The sequence below is a fragment of the Euphorbia lathyris genome, chromosome 4 (assembly GCF_963576675.1).
Source record: "Euphorbia lathyris chromosome 4, ddEupLath1.1, whole genome shotgun sequence".
NCBI classification, from domain to species: Eukaryota; Viridiplantae; Streptophyta; class Magnoliopsida; order Malpighiales; family Euphorbiaceae; genus Euphorbia; species Euphorbia lathyris.
This window is the reverse complement of record NC_088913.1, coordinates 92967766-92992500: the sequence shown is the minus strand read 5'-3', so window position 1 is coordinate 92992500 and position 24735 is coordinate 92967766. Positions and strand designations below refer to the sequence as shown.

The 24735-nt window shown below is 32.4% G+C and overlaps 2 protein-coding genes across 40 annotated transcripts; both read right to left on the bottom strand.

The window, feature by feature from the left end:
• Positions 1 to 934: 934 nt before the first annotated feature.
• LOC136226017 (uncharacterized) lies at positions 935 to 6515 on the bottom strand. 20 transcript variants are annotated; one of them, XR_010687489.1, is made up of 12 exons: positions 6357 to 6497; positions 3801 to 3901; positions 3645 to 3705; positions 2901 to 2977; positions 2728 to 2813; positions 2388 to 2478; positions 2144 to 2294; positions 1960 to 2035; positions 1627 to 1839; positions 1523 to 1550; positions 1368 to 1427; positions 935 to 1293 (listed from the first exon to the last, which is right to left on the bottom strand). XR_010687489.1 is itself a non-coding variant. In XM_066014279.1 (11 exons), exons 6-9 carry the CDS (start codon positions 2274 to 2276, stop codon positions 1526 to 1528), a joined length of 447 nt encoding a protein of 148 aa, XP_065870351.1. In that variant the 5' UTR covers positions 2277 to 2294; positions 2388 to 2478; positions 2728 to 2813; positions 2901 to 2977; positions 3645 to 3705; positions 6357 to 6515; the 3' UTR covers positions 935 to 1293; positions 1368 to 1402; positions 1523 to 1525. The 20 variants fall into 20 exon arrangements, 1 of the variants encoding a protein (XP_065870351.1); XR_010687492.1 differs by having other exon boundaries at positions 2901 to 2961; XR_010687485.1 differs by lacking the exon at positions 3801 to 3901 and having other exon boundaries at positions 2724 to 2813; positions 6357 to 6514.
• Positions 6516 to 16528: 10013 nt separating this feature from the next.
• On the bottom strand, positions 16529 to 22106 carry LOC136226016 (uncharacterized). Of its 20 annotated transcripts, none has more exons than XR_010687470.1 (12): positions 21951 to 22091; positions 19395 to 19495; positions 19239 to 19299; positions 18495 to 18571; positions 18322 to 18407; positions 17982 to 18072; positions 17738 to 17888; positions 17554 to 17629; positions 17221 to 17433; positions 17117 to 17144; positions 16962 to 17021; positions 16529 to 16887 (listed from the first exon to the last, which is right to left on the bottom strand). XR_010687470.1 is itself a non-coding variant. In XM_066014277.1 (11 exons), exons 6-9 carry the CDS (start codon positions 17868 to 17870, stop codon positions 17120 to 17122), a joined length of 447 nt encoding a protein of 148 aa, XP_065870349.1. In that variant the 5' UTR covers positions 17871 to 17888; positions 17982 to 18072; positions 18322 to 18407; positions 18495 to 18571; positions 19239 to 19299; positions 21951 to 22106; the 3' UTR covers positions 16529 to 16887; positions 16962 to 16996; positions 17117 to 17119. The 20 variants fall into 20 exon arrangements, 1 of the variants encoding a protein (XP_065870349.1); XR_010687473.1 differs by having other exon boundaries at positions 18495 to 18555; XR_010687466.1 differs by lacking the exon at positions 19395 to 19495 and having other exon boundaries at positions 18318 to 18407; positions 21951 to 22106.
• Between the last annotated feature and the right edge of the window lie 2629 nt (positions 22107 to 24735).

Sequence of the window (24735 nt, the reverse complement as noted above, 5' to 3'; positions counted from 1 at the left end):
GTAGAATTGCTTTTCGACGTTATGGGTAAAATTGCACCATTTTAAACGTTAAGGGTAAATTGCGCATGAACCAAAACATTAAGAGTATTTTTTTACACAATATCAATTAATATTAAAACATTCTATTTTCGAGATACCTCAACAGTTATTTCATATTAAAACGTTAGTTTTGTTTCATTCTCTCTCTAGATTGATCATTGTTAAGATTAGCTTGCCCAAATCTCATTTTGCGCTGCCACGCTAATAATAAGGGACTAATCATGTCAAATTAAGTAACTTCAAATAGATAATGAGATAAGTTCAAATGCAATGAGATATTTAGGGGTCAGAGAAAGTTAATATTTAGAGAGCAAATGTGATAGTTAACAAGTTTAATTTTTGAAAATTCTCATTTTGATATCGTTATTGGTCAAATTTGTCAAATGCAATAAAAAATAAATCTTTTGCAAACCACCAAATTACATTTGTAAGAAAAAATAATATAAGTATCACTAGTACAGAAATGGCATATAGCCACGGTCATTTACCGTCATTAGCCACTGTTGTACGACCGTGGCCAAAGGGGAGCGTGACAAATGCTTAGCGTCTTTAGCCACGGTTGTTCGACCGTGGCCAAAAGGGCATTAGGGTTGGTTTTCACATATAACCAACTGCAATGCCCTATGTTTTGGCCACGGTTGTTATGAAAAACCGTGGCTAGAGGGGTCTTTAGCCACGGTCTTTCGTAACAACCCACTCCAATACTCTAATCATTGGAGTCGGTTGTTTTGCAACCGTGGCTAAAGTTAACAACCGACACTAATGTTATTGTTTTAAGCAATTTTACAGCAGTAGGTTCAAATTGAACCTGCTCTATTTGTAATTAACGGTAAACGAAATTAATTACTCTCAGTTGTTTACCGAGATTGAACCTGTTGTATTACTGAAACATTAATTAAATCTTGAATAAGCAAAATGATCGTGCAAACACTATTATCACAAATTTTCTAAATAGAGTTGTTTATAATTAGTAAACCTGAAACACCAATTATATGCATAGATAACCAAGTTTGTGTGATGCACGAATACAATGAAACCTTTACTCTATTCAACTAATATATCCTCTTATCCTGCCTATCTCTTGCTTTTCAAGATCAAGTGTTGTAGTAGTTTAGCAAATACGTTAAGAGTATGTCAGCAAGCATAGGCATTATTAACGCATCAACTTAATAGCATTCTAGCTCCTGATGTGCCCAAAATGAAAGGTTGCACACCCCAAAGGAGAAAACGTCCAGGGCAGAGCCATAATGAAATCTGCAAATACAAGAAAATGGTTCAGATAAGGGTTAAATGTGGCAAACAACAAGCATCTAAGGGAATCAACTTACAAGTCTTTTTTCCTTTGCTGCAGGTAACCAAGCAGCTGCAACAAAATCATCATACACCACCTTAAAAGGCAAGAAGAAGAAGAGTTAAGATAAAAGTTACCAAATTGATGAACTAATCAAAATAGTGCTGGCATAAATTAATAAAACAGGCTAACCTGTTAGAATTGTCCATGCTTTAGTTTCCTGTGAAGAATATCAAAATAAATTCTCAGCACACGCTCACTTGAATCCTATAAAATGGTTATTTATCAATTCTCACCATGTGTAAATTTCTTCCCATTGTTGCTCAAGTGTCATTTTGTATAATATTGACCGTCTCATTTGCTCCCTAAGCCTTGCATTTTCTCTTATAAACACAGAAGGGCAATACCATGTTCCTATAATAACTGAAGGTGATTTCTTGGTAGAGATTGCGAAGTCAAAACTAGGTAGTTGAGATTGGCTCTGCTGCAAGTGCAGAAGGCTGGTTTCTGTACAAGGAAAGAGGCCTTGTCACATGCATTCCTTGATACTTCTATGTCAATCACATAGTAAAACATAATTAGAAACCAGTTTTTTTTTAAGAATTGTATCTGTATTTGGATGCTTTCCTAATGGTGTTGCATTTGCAAAGAAAGCTCCTTTCTCTGGTTTGAATTGATTGAGATTCTCCAAAGACTGAGCTTCACCTGAAACAACATCTGACAGGCCCTTGGTTCTCTTTTCAGATGATAGAAAAAAAGTTAGATGATTTAGTTTCTTAATATACTAATTAATAGTTGATGACACGTACATACCTAAATCAATGTAAAAAATGATATTGTGGGCTCCTCTACTTTTCCCACCAAATGCAAGTGCTCTTCCTGCTCCTCCCACGCCAGCCAGCACAAAGTCTTCCATATAGTGGAGAATTGAAGGATTCTCTGTCATTATTGTTATGTCCGTGTTCTGTAATAAAATATGACAAATATGTATGGCTGCGATCGACTTCAAAAAGCTCGAAATGTTTTCAATGTTGAAGAGATTAGTTGATTTTTCTACCTTTCAAAACGTCCTTGATAGCAGTTATCGAAGCCTCACAATCAGTATTATAATCTATCAGCTTTCCATCGTTATTAATAGCACCTCTGAACTGATGAAACACGACCCAAATTAGACATAAGACAATAGCATGAAGATCAAAGTCAACCTTAGCTAGAGACCAAACAATAAAGGTTATAAAAACTTATGGCAATTCCTGAACCTACAAAAAATTAAGGGAATAATTGAATCAATGCAACCATCAATTAACCATTGAAGATATGATGAGCTAAACACCAAAGGTATCTATTTACTTAAATAAAATAAGAATTTTTCAGAAAGGAATAAAGAACAGACCTACCTCACCAAGGTTACAGATAATGAACATAAAATGGGTTCTTCCACCCCATTACATAAATGGGAACAACAATCCACTTGGAACAATGCCTTACATTTTGAATAATTAAAAACATTATTAGCTTAGCCTAATTAAAAATTATCCAAGATCTTATCCAAAATCAAATGGAAACTTACCTAGCCTCCATGTATTACTTCCAAAAGTGCAGCAATTCGTGGGATTTGAAGGACTTTAATGCTTAAAAAGAAAAAATCTGTAATTAGAAACAGAGATAAGATTTCATGGGATTTCAAGGTCACTTATAAATTAATATAAGCCATGCCATCAATAATTTTAGACTTAAATATCACTTAAACAAACACTTAGATGAAAAGATCAACCAAAATTTTAGATTTAAATTTCAAGGTCATTTTTAGACTCTTCTAACTTTTCGATTGCTAATAGGAAGTAGGGATGTATTCATTTAGCAGCAAAATATGGAAGCTGGAATCGGACAGTTCACACAGGATTCAGAAACAGAATTCTTTAACACAGTATATCCACTTTAAAGAGTGACAAACAAAAACCATATCAAACCTTGGGCAAGTTCTCAATGTGCACATGATTGTATCCAAAAAACATATTCATTCGCCTATGCTTTAACATAGTCAAATGTAATTAAGAGTAAACATATTCATTTGACTCCATTTGCAGCAAACGTTCTCCCTCTTCTACTACCACCTATAGCCTAAAAAAGAGCTATGGTATCTGCCATGAGATAAGATTTGACCAATTTTGGAATGTAGAATGATAAGGGTAAATTTGATCTTCCTCAATAATCTTAGGGGGGAAATTGACCCTTATTCCGTTACATGTGTTAAAATTTTAAGTATATAATGACTAAAATGTGCAAAGTATATAGGCAAAACTTTGATATTTACCTTTCCTTAGGTTTTTCCAAAAATTGAGCCAATGATGCTTTCCGAACTTGAGGTACAGCCACTGCAAAATACAAAAATTCTCTTCTTAAAATACGAAATTTTTCTCTTGTTAAAATGATATCAAATGCATTATCAAAGTTTCAAATGACTCTCAACCTATGCCACGCCTGATGGAATCAGATTTGCTGATCCTGTTCCTGCTGAACTAACTGATTTAGGTGGTTCTGCTTTATCGGTTGCAGATACCAAAGCTCCAACTTAAAAGCAATATATACCAATCTCAATTCCAAAGAATAATTGAGTCATTTAAATGTAAATCACCATTAACTACTTGCAAATTTAAGGAACATATCAGCTATTGACAATCTCTCCCATACTTAGAAACTGCAATCTTGGTTGAAAGTAGTGTCTTAATACATAATTTATGAGCTAATGTGAAATCAGTTTCAGGAATAAGTAGACTTAGATGCTAATTTTCCGCAAAACACATAGCTCTATTCACATGTGCAGATATTACATGATCAACAGCCGATTTAGCTTCAAAATATACTAACCAAAAATATAACATTTAGCTCTTGCTCTAGTCCTCCTATATGGGTGGACTTACTGCCCTCCCCTTTGTTCTAATTACCAATGAATTCATTCTAGTTTAAAAGAAAGAAAAAGCATTATTGAGGTCTAGGTTTCATCAAAGGACATTCTACAATATCTACTCCATGGATAATGTTGGAGATTATTATGGATAATTATTAGACTTGTTCAGTGTGAAGTCAGCCTAAAGGAAGCAAATTGTGTTGTCATCAAAGGATTGGATAGAGATACTTCTGAACCAGAAATTCTAGAAGTTCTTAAAAGGACCACAAATAGGAGAATTTTGGATGTATTTCTGATTAGAGGGGATGCTGTAAATAATCCTCCTCTTGGTGCTTGTGAAGAAGCTATTCGCAAGGACATTGCTCCATTCATGCCAAACGAGGCACCCCTGAGTAATTATTGTCATGTTCAAGTCTTCCCCCCTGAGCCAAAGGATAGTTTCATGAAGGCCGAGGTCACTTTTGATGGAAGACTTCATTTGGAGGCAGCAAAAGCATTACAACATATTCAAGGGAAGGTTCTTGCTTGTTGTTTCTCATGGCAGAAAATACAATGTCATCAGGTGTTCCATAGTTCTGTATCATGTCCTGCTTCTGTTTATCCATTCATTGAGAGGCAGCTTAAATTGTTAGTCGGTAAGTTTGCAAACCGACCTGGTGTATATTGCATTTTGAAATGGAATTGGAATGGCTTGTATAGAGTTAAGATCTCAGCTAATGCAACAAGGACAGTGGCAGAGTTGAGGTGTCCCCTGAAGCAGCTAGTGAATGGAAAAATGTTGGATCATGTTAGCCTCACCCCAACAATTCTCCAGCTTCTCTACTCCAGAGATGAAAAATCAATTATGAAGTCACTGCATCAACAACTGGGAACTTACATTTTATTTGATAGGCATAACATCTGTGTTAGGATCTATGGTTCAGAGAACAAAGTTGCTCTTGCTGAAAAGAAGTTGGGGGAATCTCTTTTGCCTCTCAATAATAACAAGTCTAATAATTATCCATAATAATCTCCAACAGATAAGAGCCTTAATCACGATCATATCTAATTGTCAATAATCATGTACTTGCAAATTTAAAGAACATATCAGCTATTGACAATCTCTCCCATACTTAGAAACTGCAATCTTGGTTGAAAGTAGTGTCTTAATACATAATTTATGAGCTAATATGAAATCAGTTTCAGGAACAAGTAGACTTTTTTTTTTTTTTTTGAAACAAGGAACGGGTAGACTTAAATGCTAATTTTCCACAAAACACATAGCTCTATTCACATCTGCAGATATTACATGATGAAGTACTTACTAGGAAGCTGAATCTATAACTAAGCTTTCCAATAACTACTTGCTACACATAAAAACAGATAAACACTAGAAAATTGTTCAAGCACATACATTTATTTTATTTTATTTTCACAGAAAAACCAATCAGAAATTCAATATTGCAAGGCTAACTGTTGAGAACACTCAAGATATTTCTTTCGATTTTGTCGGAGCCATCCCTCCGAGGAAAGTTAGGCTTGTCGACTATTTCAGGGAGAAATACAATAAGGATATTGAGTTAAAACACATTCCATGCTTAGATTTGGGGAAAAACAAGAAGATGAATTATGTTCCTATGGAGTTCTGCATCATAGCTACAGGGAAGAAGTTCCCGAAGGAGAATTTGGATTGATACTCAACTGAGAAGTTAAGGAGGATTTCATTAGCTTATCCCAAGGCTAGGGAGGGCACAATATATGACATGCTAGGATCAAAAATCGGAAGAAATCTCAACTCTTTTCTAATGTTTTCATTCTTATCACCTATTTGGTACTTATAATTCTGCATTTTATCCTGGCAGAGGAGACATTACTAGCAATTTCGGAATTGAAGAGTAGTCAAGAAGATTGAAGAGTAGTCAAGACACAAATTGAAACAAGAAATTAAAGAAAGTAATAAAAGAGAGAAGTATGCAATTATAACAAAATCCACAAGAACGAACATGAACCCAGAAGACCGAAACCAACAAAATCCAGAAGAACCAACACTAACCCGGAACGGAACCCAGAAGTTCGAACAAAATCATAAAGCAACGAAGAACATAGAATACAAAATCCATAAATCAAACTCACGCTAACCTCTTTTCTATTGCTTTTGCCACAATGAAACACGAACGAAACCAGTGGATGAAACTTCAAACCGAGCTAAGGAGAGGAAGGAAGAGAAGGCTGCTAGGTTGCGCAAAGGAGAGTAGAAGAAAGGAGGAGCACGATATTAGAGTCGGTTATTTAATTAACCGACTCTAATGAGGAATTGGTGTCGGTTTTCAGTTGAACCGACCCAATTAATCAAATAATTGGCAGCAAATTAACCCAGTAATTGACCGATCCTAATAACATATTTATTTGAGTCGGTTTTTTAAATAACCGACTCTAATTACCTGTACCCACGGTTTTTTAAATAACCGTAGTCAATAAGGCGTGGCCGTAGGCTATTTCTGTACTATTGAGTTTCACATCATTCAGATATGAAATATGGTTAACTTGATCATAAATAATAAATTCATAATTAAATTGACTTTTAAACTAACTATATAGTAATTTACTATTATTCGGTATGTTAACCTGTGACTTCGGGCAATTAAAAGTATTTTCTATTACTTTGGATTAAGATAAAAATCATTATTATCAATTTAATCTTTTTGATTTCGATATATGGTAACTTTATTAATTGGTGAAATTTTGATATAAAAGCTATTATTGAACTTTATCTACAAGCTTAACCTTTTGGTTTAGTTAGTTACTTAACCTCGTATGAGAAATAACATTTTTGTTTTTTTACTTAAACAAAAATAACTTTTTGTTATAATAATAAAGGTTATGTTTCTTTATGTAATGAGCCATTGAATTATTACACCTTATCAAATATGAATAATATTTATTTATATTAATTAACTATTACAACTTATACATAACATATATATAATTGTAAAATTAAAGCAACCCTGGAATATATGGCACGCCAAGATTAGGTAACCATATTCCTCCATTCAGAAATGTAGACACGGTAAATTTTTCTGCAGTCCTTTTGTTTATAACATGATGTATTTCAGGCCATTTCGCTCGATTGTTCACAACTGCTCCTTCCCCTGAATTCTCAAATTCTGCATAAAACATTGTTTTTCCATGATGTTTGCCAGGCCAATCCAACCAACCTGTTGGGTTTATCACTGATGTCATATAGGATTTCATAAACACAGTTATAGATCCATTTTTCCATGGTCGACCTAAATAAGTCGGGGTTGGTAATTTTGACCTTAATAATTCACTGTCACCTGTGATATTACACTGGTGAAAAGAAAAGCCGCATGATGACATCGTTTCAAGACAACCATTCGTCGTTATAGCATTCTTCTGATTTTTTATTGGAGACTGCTTAGCCAATATTTGACATTTTTGGAAAACAGCAGGGCCCTCTCCAAATATAAAATCCACGGTTCCATAAATATCGCATTCGCGACAAAATTGAGGACCAGTCTGGATATATAATGTGTCTTGAAACCCTTCAATACTAAGACGATAGAATGCAGAATTTTTTGAACTTGAATGAATGGCTACAGCTGGTCCACCTTTCGCTCCAGCAGTATTTCTCACAGTGAGATTGATCGCCAAAAAACCGAAGCCGTCGATTTTAAGAGTAGCAGAATTTTGAATACTCACACCTGGTATTTTTTCATTTAAATTACCGGAGATTATAGTCCTCCCCTTTCCATCACCAACCAGAGTAATGTTTGATTTTTCTGCTGGAACATGTACATTTTCGAAATATACACCTTCTTTAATGTAGATAACATAACGATAAATGGATTTTGTTGGGGCGGCTTGTATTGCATTACTTATATTGGTGTAATGACCTACATTGTTGTTTATTTCTACAGTGACATTGGGGATAAGAAAGGGGACACAATGGCTTAGGTGAAAACAGAAAGTAGTAAGAAAAAGTAGAAATATAGTCATTTTAAAAGGAAAGTGTTTACGGAAGAAATTATTCCACAAGACTAACAAATCAAAGTTGCTATATCTCTATGGAATTTAGATTTGTATGGATATTATATATATATAGGAAGTCTTTGAAGTAAGTTTGGAAAAGAATAAAATCTTTTTGGTGGCATGCCAAATTGTTTGGTTGAAATTAAATGTAAAACATGGTTTGTTTGAGAAATTAAATCTTAAACATTTCATATGACTTGTTTTAAAAATTAAGTATGAAATGTTAATGAAGTAAAAATATTTTGATTTCAAATATTTGATTCAATATTTTTTTCATAATAAACTATCTATATGAATGTTGTATAAATTAATTAGATAACAATTTTCAATTAAAAAAAAATGAAATAATGGGTAATTTAGGCAAGAGTTTTCCATATCTATCCTCAATTAATGTTTAATATCACAAAATCAGATAATGTGTAATGTTTGCCACATTTTTAGTAATACAATAAGTTTGGCCAATAGATATCATATTAAAATATTAACCACTTAATCAACACTAACTCTTCAATTTTAATGTAAAATTAAAGAACTTGTCATCTTTATTTATTATAAAATCTAATATTTTTTTTTTAAATTAAGACCAAAATATTAATGTTATTTTCTTTTCTTTTATATTTAATTGTCTCATCGGACATCTCAAACGTCAATTATGTCTAAAATATTAATATTGTTACTAATATAGTTACAAATGACCTCCCAAAAAGTCAACATTTAAGTCCATCATCTTACAAGTTAATAAAAAAAAAAAAAACTAACTAAAATATTTACTATGTTATTAAAATTGCTAAAATACATTGAACTACTTCAGTTTGTCGATAAACTTATTTGTAAGATCTGATTTGTTTGTGATTTGTTACTGATAAAATGACATGTGTGTGAATTTAAGGGTAAGGTGCAAAAATACCCGTAACGTTTTAGGTCAGGAGCAATTTTACCCTTAACGTCTAAAATGGTGCAATTTTACCCCTAATGTTTGTAACCAAGAGCAATTTCACCCCTAACGTTTATAATTTGGGTCAATTTCAGACATTATTATAAAACACATACATTTTTGTTCTTTATTTTGCACCAATTGCATATCGATTCATTCTAAATAAAGGATTTCATGTTTTCTGTAATTTAATTATAGAATTGGAGATTAATATTTATAAATTTTTTGAATTTTTTTTTGTCTAATTCATACAAAAGACAAAATATTTTTTTTTCACATCCCGGACATATGTTTGTGATTTGTTACTGATAAAATGACATGTGTGTGAAGTGTATATGTCAAGATTCATGGCTGAGAAGACAGTTTGATGAATTATTTATCAAATTGATCCAATTTATCAACGTTAGGGGTAAAATTGCTCTTGGTTACAAACGTTAAGGGTAAAATTGCACCATTTTAAACGTTAGGGGTAAAATTGCTACTGACCCAAAATGTTAGGGGTATTTTTGCACCTTAACCCTAAATTTAATAATATTTAATTAAAAGTAAAGTTATAAAAAAACATTAATTGCTAATCAAACCGACGCAACCTTGAAGAATAATTTAACCCAACATTTAGCTATGAAAACACAAAGCTACATAATGAATTTTTGTTATTTTAGATTTTAATGTTATAAAGAATAAAATTCAATAATTTTTATGTAAAAATAAATAATAAATAATATGAAAGAGAAAAATATTACATAGAATTAGTAGTAATATTCAGCCGAGTCCATGATATTTGTTAGGACCACAACACACATAATATCTATTGGTAGTCTATTTCCTTTGACTTTTAACGAGGATTAATTGATTATATTTTATGCAAGTTCAAGGGGTTAATTGAGCATTTTATACAAGTTCAAAGGGCTATCAGAACACTAAATTCAAGGGGCTAACTGAACATTTTATACAAGTTTAAAGGGCTATCAGAACACTTTGAAAGTTTAGGGGGCCAATCAAGTTTTTTGGACAAATTCAAGAGGCAAAGATGTATTAAGTCAATTATAAAATATTTTTTCATTTTGAGAAAAGGCATGTGTTTAATGAACATAATAATATGTACCATACAATTATTAATAAATAATTTTGTTTCTTTTATATACATTTTTTTTAAAGAATCCTTATATATTATTTCATCGAGCATCTATGAATTGTTAGGACCAACTCTAATTATATATAATAATTAATTTCCTTTATAATAATTAATATTAAGAGATCAAGTCGGACGGACCAATCCACCCTATCTTTATAATTTCAACCCCGACCCAAAATAGAAAACTAAAGACGAATCTAATATAATTTTTTCATATATCTAAATAGATATTCAGACTCGTAAATATGTTCAATTATTATGATACGAGATATAGCCCGACTTCCTCCTAAGTACCATTTGTTGATCATCTACACCATTTCCATTTTCTATTTTTATCTTTGATTCTTCTTTTCCTTCTGCCACAAATCCAATCTACATTAACAAAAATATTAATTAATTAAGTAATCCCCGAACATTATTTCGACCTGTTTACAGACCCGGATACTCATTTGGTACGTCTAGAGTCGCGTTCGATGAGTCAAGTTTGAACAAAGAAAAGTTATATTAGGCCTAAAATCCGCTTATTCCATTGGTGGATTTGAGATTTATATAAATAAGACGGATCGACCGGCTCGATCCGTCCTATTAATATTAATTATATATGACAAAACATACTGTTTGGCCCTTGATCTATCCAAAATTTTTTTTTTGCCCCCTGACTTATCCCAATAGGTGTAATTTCGCCCAATTTAAATAGAAACTTAACATAATTGTTATTCTATTAACACGTGACGATATTTTAACACTTAAATTTGATAATTTTGAGTTCATAGATTTGTTTTTATTTGTTTTTCTTTCTCAGTTTAATTAATTATTTTCACATAATAGAGTTTATGTGACAAATAAACTATAAGACGTGTGACATGTCACACTCATATGTCAAAATATCATTATATATGAGGGGGGATAATGGTGTTGTCAAGTCTCCATCTAAATTTGGTGAAATTTCACCAATTGGAAATAGTTAAGGGCCAAATGTGACCGAATAATAGGTCAATGGCCAAATGATAAAATTTTGAATAGGTTAGGGGCTCAATAACACCTTAAGCCATTATATATTTATATATTAAATATTTATTTAAGTAATTTTAATTTTTATTTGATAAAAAATAGGGTTAAGATGCAAAAATACCCCTAATGTTTTGGATCATGAGCAATTTTACCCTAACATCTAGAATGATGCAATTTTACTCCTAATGTTGGAAACCAAGACCAAATTTACACCCTAACGTTAGGATCAATTTCAGACACTATTATAAAACATAAATATTTTTGTTCCTTATTCTGCACCAATTATATAACAATCCGTTCTAAAAAAAGGATTGCTTGTTCTTTTATAATTTAATAATAGAATCGGAGATTAATATTTATAAATTCGGCGAATTTCTTAATTTTTTTTTCTAATTCGTACAAAAACAATATATTTTTTTATTTTTTTTTTCACATCCCAACATATTTTTTTTTTCAGATGACAAGATTCATGACCGAGAAAATAGTTTGCTGAATTATTTCTGAAATTGACCCAATTTATCAACGTTAGGGACAAAATTGCTCTTGGCTTCCATTGTTAGGGGTAAAATTGCCCATTTTAGACGTTAGAGACAAAAATTACTCCTGACCTAAAACGTTAGATGTATTTTTGTTTGAAATTAATCGGATTTAATAGGATTTGACTTGAAATTAGATCTTAAAAAATAGACCCAATCTTGAAATTAATTTCCTTTATAATATTTTTGTTTGAAATTAATCGGATTTAATAGGATTTGACTATGTATTTTTGTTACATAGTTGTTCATCATTTTTAAAATTTTAATTTCTATAGAAATTTTCTTAAAAAAAATTAATTAATCACCTACCAAAATTAATTAAGGTATAATTAATTAGATAAATTACTCCTATGGTCTCTCAATTTTAGTTAGCTTTTAGCCTCCAAAATTTAAAACCGGACATAAAAATCATTAAAATTTTTCTATTTATTATTATTTAACCACTCAATACCATATAACTCTTAATTATAAAACTAATAGAAATGTTATTCTCAATAATTTTATATGAAATACAACTTTATCTTTACTCGTATAAAAATCACTCAACTTTAACCATTCTAATAATAGATAACTATTTATTATAGAACTGATAGAAATTATATTCTAAATAATTTTAATTCTTATAACTTTTTGTCTCAAGGTCATCTAGATATTGTTCGGTGAAAAACGAGAATGTGACTGTTTAGGGAGAGAAAACTTCAAAAATGATGATTTTGGAAATAAACATGTGATCCTATGATAAATATAGTTTTAAATAGACATGTTTGTAGGCTGGACCGGGTCGGTCTTGGAATGGACCTAATCACTTTTTATATGAAATTATCTTGTCTAAGTTCAGACCAGCTCATCCTACATTAGGCTCTGGTCAGACTAGGAGAAGGTAAGAAACTGATTTGTAAGTCCAATTCAATCTCCTCCGTCCAACTAATATATAAATAAAAAATTGTGTCTAATAGAAAAAATCGGATTTAGGGACCATCTGATAGGTAAAAAATATTAGAAATTTAGATTTAAACATGCCAAAAAAATTAGAATTTTGGATTTAGGACATGTGCCAATTTTGAGGTGTTAATTCAGCACTCGATCATTATTTCTTGGAAACAGGGGACCATAACCACCATAACCTCAAATTTTATTGAGATAGGGAGACCGAAACTATTCGTGGTCATGGTGGTTCCGGTGGTCGGAGAGGCCCGAGCTCCCTAATAGGCCAAAAAAATTTAGAATTTGGGATTTAGAGAGAGTCTAACAGGACTTGACCCTTTTTTGGAGTACTAATTTAGCACCTCATTAAAAATTTTTGGAGAAAGAGGGGTCAGAACCACCACAACCTCAAATTTTATGGAGACAGAAAGGATCGAAACTATTCCTGACCATGGTGGTTTCTGCGGCCGAAGAGACCTCCCCCTTATATCTACCCCTGAACGGGACTACCCCTTAATCACATCATGTGGCGTTACATAAGAATTTGTACCACATGACACAATCATATCTTAGTAAGGGGAGGGTCTTGAGTAATATTGTCAACAATCGGATTGTATATGAAATCGGATTTATAGTTAAGTTATGCGTTATTTGGTTCATTCAAATAATTTCAAAGAGAAAACTGGTCAATTTGGGAAAGTTTAGGAGGTAAATAGAACTTTTTTAAAATACATGTGTAGTTGCCTTTTTTGACAAGTATAATGTTAAAGATGTATTAAACCATAATCCATTCGTTTCATATTAGTACAAAAATTAAGAATATCAGGAATGAAAAATATGTAATATCAAACGAATGGAGTATTTATATACATATATAGTTAATTTAAAATTATAAACCAACATAATACCTCAAATGGATCCCAAACTAAAGCTTCGAAATCAATTAGGACCTTAAATTGTCAAAATCATCAATCAAGTTCATGAACTAACCAAAACTCATCAATTAGTCCCTATTTTAAACAAAAATCATTGATTGAGGTCTAATCGAAAATCATTTGGTTGAACAGTTTCAGACCCTCTTTCCTAAGCCCATTTTGAACCAATATATAGATTATTACAGTCTATATCAAATAGTTGCAATTTCTGATTTTTGGATAGGTTGAAAACTCAATTGATGATTTTTGCTTAATTTATGGATCTGATTTAAGATCCTAATTAACTTTGAAGTTTTAGTTTGAAAACTCAAAATTAAACTTTTTATTATTTAGATCGAAATATAAATTATAGAGTTAATGTGTAAAAATATTCTTAATATTTTGAACCGGGATTAATTTTACTCCTAACATCTAAAATTTGTAATTTTTTTTATTGGTTTTTTTTATTGGATCTAAAATTTGTAATTTTATCCCTAATGTTGATAATTTGGATCAATTTTATACACTATTATAAAACACATATATTTTTGTTCTTTATTTTGCAATAATTGGATATCAATTCGTTAAAAAAATGATTTCATGTTTTTTATAATTTAATAATAGAATTGGAGATTAATATTTATAAAGGCTTAATAGGTATCCAGACCCCTAAACTTGTAACTTTTTTTCATGTGGCCCCCTGAACTTAGGGGACAACCACTCAACCCCTTTAACTTTCTAAAAACATCACGTACAACCCCTTAAACTTGCAACTTTTTTTCACCTGACCCCCTCAACTTAGGGGACAACATCTCAACCCCTTCAACTCTTTAAAAACATCACATATAGCCCCTTAACGCCTACGTGACTCTGATATGGAATAAGTTGGGATTGCACTCATTAGAAACCGCATGAAGGTTGACTTTAGCAACTTAAATAGTAAATCCTCTTTCTTCTTAAATCCCTAACGTTCTTCTCCTCATAAATCATTCCTTCCTCTTTTTCGATTCCTTTGATTCACCTATTTTCTGTCTCCGATTCAAGTTCAACAGTAAGTATTCTCCTTCATCTCCTTTATTCCTCCTTTGCCTTCTTCTTTTTATTCTTCTCCTGGTTTGCCTCTTTCTTCTTCTAAGATAATTTTTTTTTTGTCAATTAGGTTAGGGTTTGTGCTGTTCTTGAAACCGATTTCATGGTGGATACTCATGAATCATGTTTTTGTGGTGAATATGTTATACTTAAGGTTTCATGGAAACCTGTAAATCAAGGAAGAAGACTCTACGGATGCCCAAATTATGGGGTAATTTACTGGATTTATATGGAAAAATTTAAGAAAAAAAAATGTGGCATTGGTGTGATCAACGGTCAATAATGTTTTCTACAAGGTCAATATTTTGACCGGATATAGGGTATACGAGGCTGTATGTGATGTTTTTGGAGAGTTAAGGGGGTTGAGAGGTTGTCCCCTAAGTTGAGGGGGTCAGGTGAAAAAAAGTTACAAGTTTAAGGGGTTGTATGTGATATTTTTGGAGAGTTAAGGGTGTTGAAGGTTGTCCCCTAAGTTGAGGGGGTCAGGTGAAAAAAGTTACAATTTTAGAGGGCTGTATGCCTATTAAGCCATTTATAAATTCAATGAATTTTTTGAATTTTTTTGTCTAATTTGTACACAAGACAGTATATTTTTTTTAAAAAAAATTCATACCCCAACATATGTTTGTGATTTTTTACTGATAAAATGACGCATGTGTGAAGTATATATGATAAGATTCATGACCAAGAAAACAATTTGATGAATTATTTCTCAAATTAACCCAATTTATCAATGTCAGAGGTAGAATTGCTTTTCGACGTTATGGGTACAATTGCACCATTTTAAACGTTAGGGGTAAATTGCGCATGAACCAAAACAGTAGGAGTATTTTTTACACAATATCAATTAATATTAAAACATTCTATTTTCGAGATACCTCAACAGTTATTTCATATTAAAACGTTAGTTTTATTTCATTCTCTCTCTAGATTGATCATTGTTAAGATTAGCTTGTCCAAATCTCATTTTGCGCTGCCACGCAAATAATAAGGGACTAATCATGTCAAATTAAGTAACTTCAAATAGATAATGAGATAAGTTCAAATGCAATGACATATTTAGGGGTTAGAGAAAGTTAATATTTAGAGAGCAAAAAATGATGATTTTGAAAAATAAAAATTGTTATTCCATAGTAAATGTGATAGTTAACAAGTTTAATTTTTAAAAATTCTCATTTTGATATCGTTATCGGTCAAATTTGTCAAATGCAATAAAAAATAAATCTTTTGCAAACCACCAAATTACATTTGTAAGAAAAAATAATATAAGTATCACTAGTACAGAAATGGCATATAGCCACGGTCATTTACCGTCATTAGCCACTGTTGTACGACCGTGGCCAAAGGGGAGCGTGACAAATGCTTAGCGTCTTTAGCCACGGTTGTTCGACCGTGGCCAAAAGGGCATTAGGGTTGGTTTTCACATATAACCAACTGCAATGCCCTATGTTTTGGCCACGGTTGTTATGAAAAACCGTGGCTAGAGGGGTCTTTAGCCACGGTCTTTCGTAACAACCCACTCCAATACTCTAATCATTGGAGTCGGTTGTTTTGCAACCGTGGCTAAAGTTAACAACCGACACTAATGTTATTGTTTTAAGCAATTTTACAGCAGTAGGTTCAAATTGAACCTGCTCTATTTGTAATTAACGGTAAACGAAATTAATTACTCTCAGTTGTTTACCGAGATTGAACCTGTTGTATTACTGAAACATTAATTAAATCTTGAATAAGCAAAATGATCGTGCAAACACTATTATCACAAATTTTCTAAATAGAGTTGTTTATAATTAGTAAACCTGAAACACCAATTATATGCATAGATAACCAAGTTTGTGTGATGCACGAATACAATGAAACCTTTACTCTATTCAACTAATATATCCTCTTATCCTGCCTATCTCTTGCTTTTCAAGATCAAGTGTTGTAGTAGTTTAGCAAATACGTTAAGAGTATGTCAGCAAGCATAGGCATTATTAACGCATCAACTTAATAGCATTCTAGCTCCTGATGTGCCCAAAATGAAAGGTTGCACACCCCAAAGGAGAAAACGTCCAGGGCAGAGCCATAATGAAATCTGCAAATACAAGAAAATGGTTCAGATAAGGGTTAAATGTGGCAAACAACAAGCATCTAAGGGAATCAACTTACAAGTCTTTTTTCCTTTGCTGCAGGTAACCAAGCAGCTGCAACAAAATCATCATACACCACCTTAAAAGGCAAGAAGAAGAAGAGTTAAGATAAAAGTTACCAAATTGATGAACTAATCAAAATAGTGCTGGCATAAATTAATAAAACAGGCTAACCTGTTAGAATTGTCCATGCTTTAGTTTCCTGTGAAGAATATCAAAATAAATTCTCAGCACACGCTCACTTGAATCCTATAAAATGGTTATTTATCAATTCTCACCATGTGTAAATTTCTTCCCATTGTTGCTCAAGTGTCATTTTGTATAATATTGACCGTCTCATTTGCTCCCTAAGCCTTGCATTTTCTCTTATAAACACAGAAGGGCAATACCATGTTCCTATAATAACTGAAGGTGATTTCTTGGTAGAGATTGCGAAGTCAAAACTAGGTAGTTGAGATTGGCTCTGCTGCAAGTGCAGAAGGCTGGTTTCTGTACAAGGAAAGAGGCCTTGTCACATGCATTCCTTGATACTTCTATGTCAATCACATAGTAAAACATAATTAGAAACCAGTTTTTTTTTAAGAATTGTATCTGTATTTGGATGCTTTCCTAATGGTGTTGCATTTGCAAAGAAAGCTCCTTTCTCTGGTTTGAATTGATTGAGATTCTCCAAAGACTGAGCTTCACCTGAAACAACATCTGACAGGCCCTTGGTTCTCTTTTCAGATGATAGAAAAAAAGTTAGATGATTTAGTTTCTTAATATACTAATTAATAGTTGATGACACGTACATACCTAAATCAATGTAAAAAATGATATTGTGGGCTCCTCTACTTTTCCCACCAAATGCAAGTGCTCTTCCTGCTCCTCCCACGCCAGCCAGCACAAAGTCTTCCATATAGTGGAGAATTGAAGGATTCTCTGTCATTATTGTTATGTCCGTGTTCTGTAATAAAATATGACAAATATGTATGGCTGCGATCGACTTCAAAAAGCTCGAAATGTTTTCAATGTTGAAGAGATTAGTTGATTTTTCTACCTTTCAAAACGTCCTTGATAGCAGTTATCGAAGCCTCACAATCAGTATTATAATCTATCAGCTTTCCATCGTTATTAATAGCACCTCTGAACTGATGAAACACGACCCAAATTAGACATAAGACAATAGCATGAAGATCAAAGTCAACCTTAGCTAGAGACCAAACAATAAAGGTTATAAAAACTTATGGCAATTCCTGAACCTACAAAAAATTAAGGGAATAATTGAATCAATGCAACCATCAATTAACCATTGAAGATATGATGAGCTAAACACCAAAGGTATCTATTTACTTAAATAAAATAAGAATTTTTCAGAAAGGAATAAAGAACAGACCTACCTCACCAAGGTTACAGATAATGAACATAAAATGGGTTCTTCCACCCCATTACATAAATGGGAACAACAATCCACTTGGAACAATGCCTTACATTTTGAATAATTAAAAACATTATTAGCTTAGCCTAATTAAAAATTATCCAAGATCTTATCCAAAATCAAATGGAAACTTACCTAGCCTCCATGTATTACTTCCAAAAGTGCAGCAATTCGTGGGATTTGAAGGACTTTAATGCTTAAAAAGAAAAAATCTGTAATTAGAAACAGAGATAAGATTTCATGGGATTTCAAGGTCACTTATAAATTAATATAAGCCATGCCATCAATAATTTTAGACTTAAATATCACTTAAACAAACACTTAGATGAAAAGATCAACCAAAATTTTAGATTTAAATTTCAAGGTCATTTTTAGACTCTTCTAACTTTTCGATTGCTAATAGGAAGTAGGGATGTATTCATTTAGCAGCAAAATATGGAAGCTGGAATCGGACAGTTCACACAGGATTCAGAAACAGAATTCTTTAACACAGTATATCCACTTTAAAGAGTGACAAACAAAAACCATATCAAACCTTGGGCAAGTTCTCAATGTGCACATGATTGTATCCAAAAAACATATTCATTCGCCTATGCTTTAACATAGTCAAATGTAATTAAGAGTAAACATATTCATTTGACTCCATTTGCAGCAAACGTTCTCCCTCTTCTACTACCACCTATAGCCTAAAAAAGAGCTATGGTATCTGCCATGAGATAAGATTTGACCAATTTTGGAATGTAGAATGATAAGGGTAAATTTGATCTTCCTCAATAATCTTAGGGGGGAAATTGACCCTTATTCCGTTACATGTGTTAAAATTTTAAGTATATAATGACTAAAATGTGCAAAGTATATAGGCAAAACTTTGATATTTACCTTTCCTTAGGTTTTTCCAAAAATTGAGCCAATGATGCTTTCCGAACTTGAGGTACAGCCACTGCAAAATACAAAAATTCTCTTCTTAAAATACGAAATTTTTCTCTTGTTAAAATGATATCAAATGCATTATCAAAGTTTCAAATGACTCTCAACCTATGCCACGCCTGATGGAATCAGATTTGCTGATCCTGTTCCTGCTGAACTAACTGATTTAGGTGGTTCTGCTTTATCGGTTGCAGATACCAAAGCTCCAACTTAAAAGCAATATATACCAATCTCAATTCCAAAGAATAATTGAGTCATTTAAATGTAAATCACCATTAACTACTTGCAAATTTAAGGAACATATCAGCTATTGACAATCTCTCCCATACTTAGAAACTGCAATCTTGGTTGAAAGTAGTGTCTTAATACATAATTTATGAGCTAATGTGAAATCAGTTTCAGGAATAAGTAGACTTAGATGCTAATTTTCCGCAAAACACATAGCTCTATTCACATGTGCAGATATTACATGATCAACAGCCGATTTAGCTTCAAAATATACTAACCAAAAATATAACATTTAGCTCTTGCTCTAGTCCTCCTATATGGGTGGACTTACTGCCCTCCCCTTTGTTCTAATTACCAATGAATTCATTCTAGTTTAAAAGAAAGAAAAAGCATTATTGAGGTCTAGGTTTCATCAAAGGACATTCTACAATATCTACTCCATGGACAATGTTGGAGATTATTATGGATAATTATTAGACTTGTTCAGTGTGAAGTCAGCCTAAAGGAAGCAAATTGTGTTGTCATCAAAGGATTGGATAGAGATACTTCTGAACCAGAAATTCTAGAAGTTCTTAAAAGGACCACAAATAGGAGAATTTTGAATGTATTTCTGATTAGAGGGGATGCTGTAAATAATCCTCCTCTTGGTGCTTGTGAAGAAGCTATTCGCAAGGACATTGCTCCATTCATGCCAAACGAGGCACCCCTGAGTAATTATTGTCATGTTCAAGTCTTCCCCCCTGAGCCAAAGGATAGTTTCATGAAGGCCGAGGTCACTTTTGATGGAAGACTTCATTTGGAGGCAGCAAAAGCATTACAACATATTCAAGGGAAGGTTCTTGCTTGTTGTTTCTCATGGCAGAAAATACAATGTCATCAGGTGTTCCATAGTTCTGTATCATGTCCTGCTTCTGTTTATCCATTCATTGAGAGGCAGCTTAAATTGTTAGTCGGTAAGTTTGCAAACCGACCTGGTGTATCTTGCATTTTGAAATGGAATTGGAATGGCTTGTATAGAGTTAAGATCTCAGCTAATGCAACAAGGACAGTGGCAGAGTTGAGGTGTCCCCTGAAGCAGCTAGTGAATGGAAAAATGTTGGATCATGTTAGCCTCACCCCAACAATTCTCCAGCTTCTCTACTCCAGAGATGAAAAATCAATTATGAAGTCACTGCATCAACAACTGGGAACTTACATTTTATTTGATAGGCATAACATCTGTGTTAGGATCTATGGTTCAGAGAACAAAGTTGCTCTTGCTGAAAAGAAGTTGGGGGAATCTCTTTTGCCTCTCAATAATAACAAGTCTAATAATTATCCATAATAATCTCCAACAGATAAGAGCCTTAATCACGATCATATCTAATTGTCAATAATCATGTACTTGCAAATTTAAAGAACATATCAGCTATTGACAATCTCTCCCATACTTAGAAACTGCAATCTTGGTTGAAAGTAGTGTCTTAATACATAATTTATGAGCTAATATGAAATCAGTTTCAGGAACAAGTAGACTTTTTTTTTTTTTTTTGAAACAAGGAACGGGTAGACTTAAATGCTAATTTTCCACAAAACACATAGCTCTATTCACATCTGCAGATATTACATGATGAAGTACTTACTAGGAAGCTGAATCTATAACTAAGCTTTCCAATAACTACTTGCTACACATAAAAACAGATAAACACTAGAAAATTGTTCAAGCACATACATTTATTTTATTTTATTTTCACAGAAAAACCAATCAGAAATTCAATATTGCAAGGCTAACTGTTGAGAACACTCAAGATATTTCTTTCGATTTTGTCGGAGCCATCCCTCCGAGGAAAGTTAGGCTTGTCGACTATTTCAGGGAGAAATACAATAAGGATATTGAGTTAAAACACATTCCATGCTTAGATTTGGGGAAAAACAAGAAGATGAATTATGTTCCTATGGAGTTCTGCATCATAGCTACAGGGAAGAAGTTCCCGAAGGAGAATTTGGATTGATACTCAACTGAGAAGTTAAGGAGGATTTCATTAGCTTATCCCAAGGCTAGGGAGGGCACAATATATGACATGCTAGGATAAAAAATCGGAAGAAATCTCAACTCTTTTCTAATGTTTTCATTCTTATCACCTATTTGGTACTTATAATTCTGCATTTTATCCTGGCAGAGGAGACATTACTAGCAATTTCGGAATTGAAGAGTAGTCAAGAAGATTGAAGAGTAGTCAAGACACAAATTGAAACAAGAAATTAAAGAAAGTAATAAAAGAGAGAAGTATGCAATTATAACAAAATCCACAAGAACGAACATGAACCCAGAAGACCGAAACCAACAAAATCCAGAAGAACCAACACTAACCCGGAACGGAACCCAGAAGTTCGAACAAAATCATAAAGCAACGAAGAACATAGAATACAAAATCCATAAATCAAACTCACGCTAACCTCTTTTCTATTGCTTTTGCCACAATGAAACACGAACGAAACCAGTGGATGAAACTTCAAACCGAGCTAAGGAGAGGAAGGAAGAGAAGGCTGCTAGGTTGCGCAAAGGAGAGTAGAAGAAAGGAGGAGCACGATATTAGAGTCGGTTATTTAATTAACCGACTCTAATGAGGAATTGGTGTCGGTTTTCAGTTGAACCGACCCAATTAATCAAATAATTGGCAGCAAATTAACCCAGTAATTGACCGATCCTAATAACATATTTATTTGAGTCGGTTTTTTAAATAACCGACTTTAATTACCTGTACCCACGGTTTTTTAAATAACCGTAGTCAATAAGGCGTGGCCGTAGGCTATTTCTGTACTATTGAGTTTCACATCATTCAGATATGAAATATGGTTAACTTGATCATAAATAATAAATTCATAATTAAATTGACTTTTAAACTAACTATATAGTAATTTACTATTATTCGGTATGTTAACCTGTGACTTCGGGCAATTAAAAGTATTTTCTATTACTTTGGATTAAGATAAAAATCATTATTATCAATTTAATCTTTTTGATTTCGATATATGGTAACTTTATTAATTGGTGAAATTTTGATATAAAAGCTATTATTGAACTTTATCTACAAGCTTAACCTTTTGGTTTAGTTAGTTACTTAACCTCGTATGAGAAATAACATTTTTGTTTTTTTACTTAAACAAAAATAACTTTTTGTTATAATAATAAAGGTTATGTTTCTTTATGTAATGAGCCATTGAATTATTACACCTTATCAAATATGAATAATATTTATTTATATTAATTAACTATTACAACTTATACATAACATATATATAATTGTAAAATTAAAGCAACCCTGGAATATATGGCACGCCAAGATTAGGTAACCATATTCCTCCATTCAGAAATGTAGACACGGTAAATTTTTCTGCAGTCCTTTTGTTTATAACATGATGTATTTCAGGCCATTTCGCTCGATTGTTCACAACTGCTCCTTCCCCTGAATTCTCAAATTCTGCATAAAACATTGTTTTTCCATGATGTTTGCCAGGCCAATCCAACCAACCTGTTGGGTTTATCACTGATGTCATATAGGATTTCATAAACACAGTTATAGATCCATTTTTCCATGGTCGACCTAAATAAGTCGGGGTTGGTAATTTTGACCTTAATAATTCACTGTCACCTGTGATATTACACTGGTGAAAAGAAAAGCCGCATGATGACATCGTTTCAAGACAACCATTCGTCGTTATAGCATTCTTCTGATTTTTTATTGGAGACTGCTTAGCCAATATTTGACATTTTTGGAAAACAGCAGGGCCCTCTCCAAATATAAAATCCACGGTTCCATAAATATCGCATTCGCGATAAAATTGAGGACCAGTCTGGATATATAATGTGTCTTGAAACCCTTCAATACTAAGACGATAGAATGCAGAATTTTTTGAACTTGAATGAATGGCTACAGCTGGTCCACCTTTCGCTCCAGCAGTATTTCTCACAGTGAGATTGATCGCCAAAAAACCGAAGCCGTCGATTTTAAGAGTAGCAGAATTTTGAATACTCACACCTGGTATTTTTTCATTTAAATTACCGGAGATTATAGTCCTCCCCTTTCCATCACCAACCAGAGTAATGTTTGATTTTTCTGCTGGAACATGTACATTTTCGAAATATACACCTTCTTTAATGTAGATAACATAACGATAAATGGATTTTGTTGGGGCGGCTTGTATTGCATTACTTATATTGGTGTAATGACCTACATTGTTGTTTATTTCTACAGTGACATTGGGGATAAGAAAGGGGACACAATGGCTTAGGTGAAAACAGAAAGTAGTAAGAAAAAGTAGAAATATAGTCATTTTAAAAGGAAAGTGTTTACGGAAGAAATTATTCCACAAGACTAACAAATCAAAGTTGCTATATCTCTATGGAATTTAGATTTGTATGGATATTATATATATATAGGAAGTCTTTGAAGTAAGTTTGGAAAAGAATAAAATCTTTTTGGTGGCATGCCAAATTGTTTGGTTGAAATTAAATGTAAAACATGGTTTGTTTGAGAAATTAAATCTTAAACATTTCATATGACTTGTTTTAAAAATTAAGTATGAAATGTTAATGAAGTAAAAATATTTTGATTTCAAATATTTGATTCAATATTTTTTTCATAATAAACTATCTATATGAATGTTGTATAAATTAATTAGATAACAATTTTCAATTAAAAAAAAATGAAATAATGGGTAATTTAGGCAAGAGTTTTCCATATCTATCCTCAATTAATGTTTAATATCACAAAATCAGATAATGTGTAATGTTTGCCACATTTTTAGTAATACAATAAGTTTGGCCAATAGATATCATATTAAAATATTAACCACTTAATCAACACTAACTCTTCAATTTTAATGTAAAATTAAAGAACTTGTCATCTTTATTTATTATAAAATCTAATATTTTTTTTTTAAATTAAGACCAAAATATTAATGTTATTTTCTTTTCTTTTATATTTAATTGTCTCATCGGACATCTCAAACGTCAATTATGTCTAAAATATTAATATTGTTACATAGAATTAGTAGTAATATTCATCCGAGTCCATGATATTTGTTAGGACCACAACACACATAATATCTATTGGTAGTCTATTTCCTTTGACTTTCAATGAGGATTGTGCTTATCGACTTTTGCAAATCGAGTATTTTTTGTTGATATTGCCAAATTGATTAATCAAAATTGTTTAAAATATCATTAAATTCTAGAAAA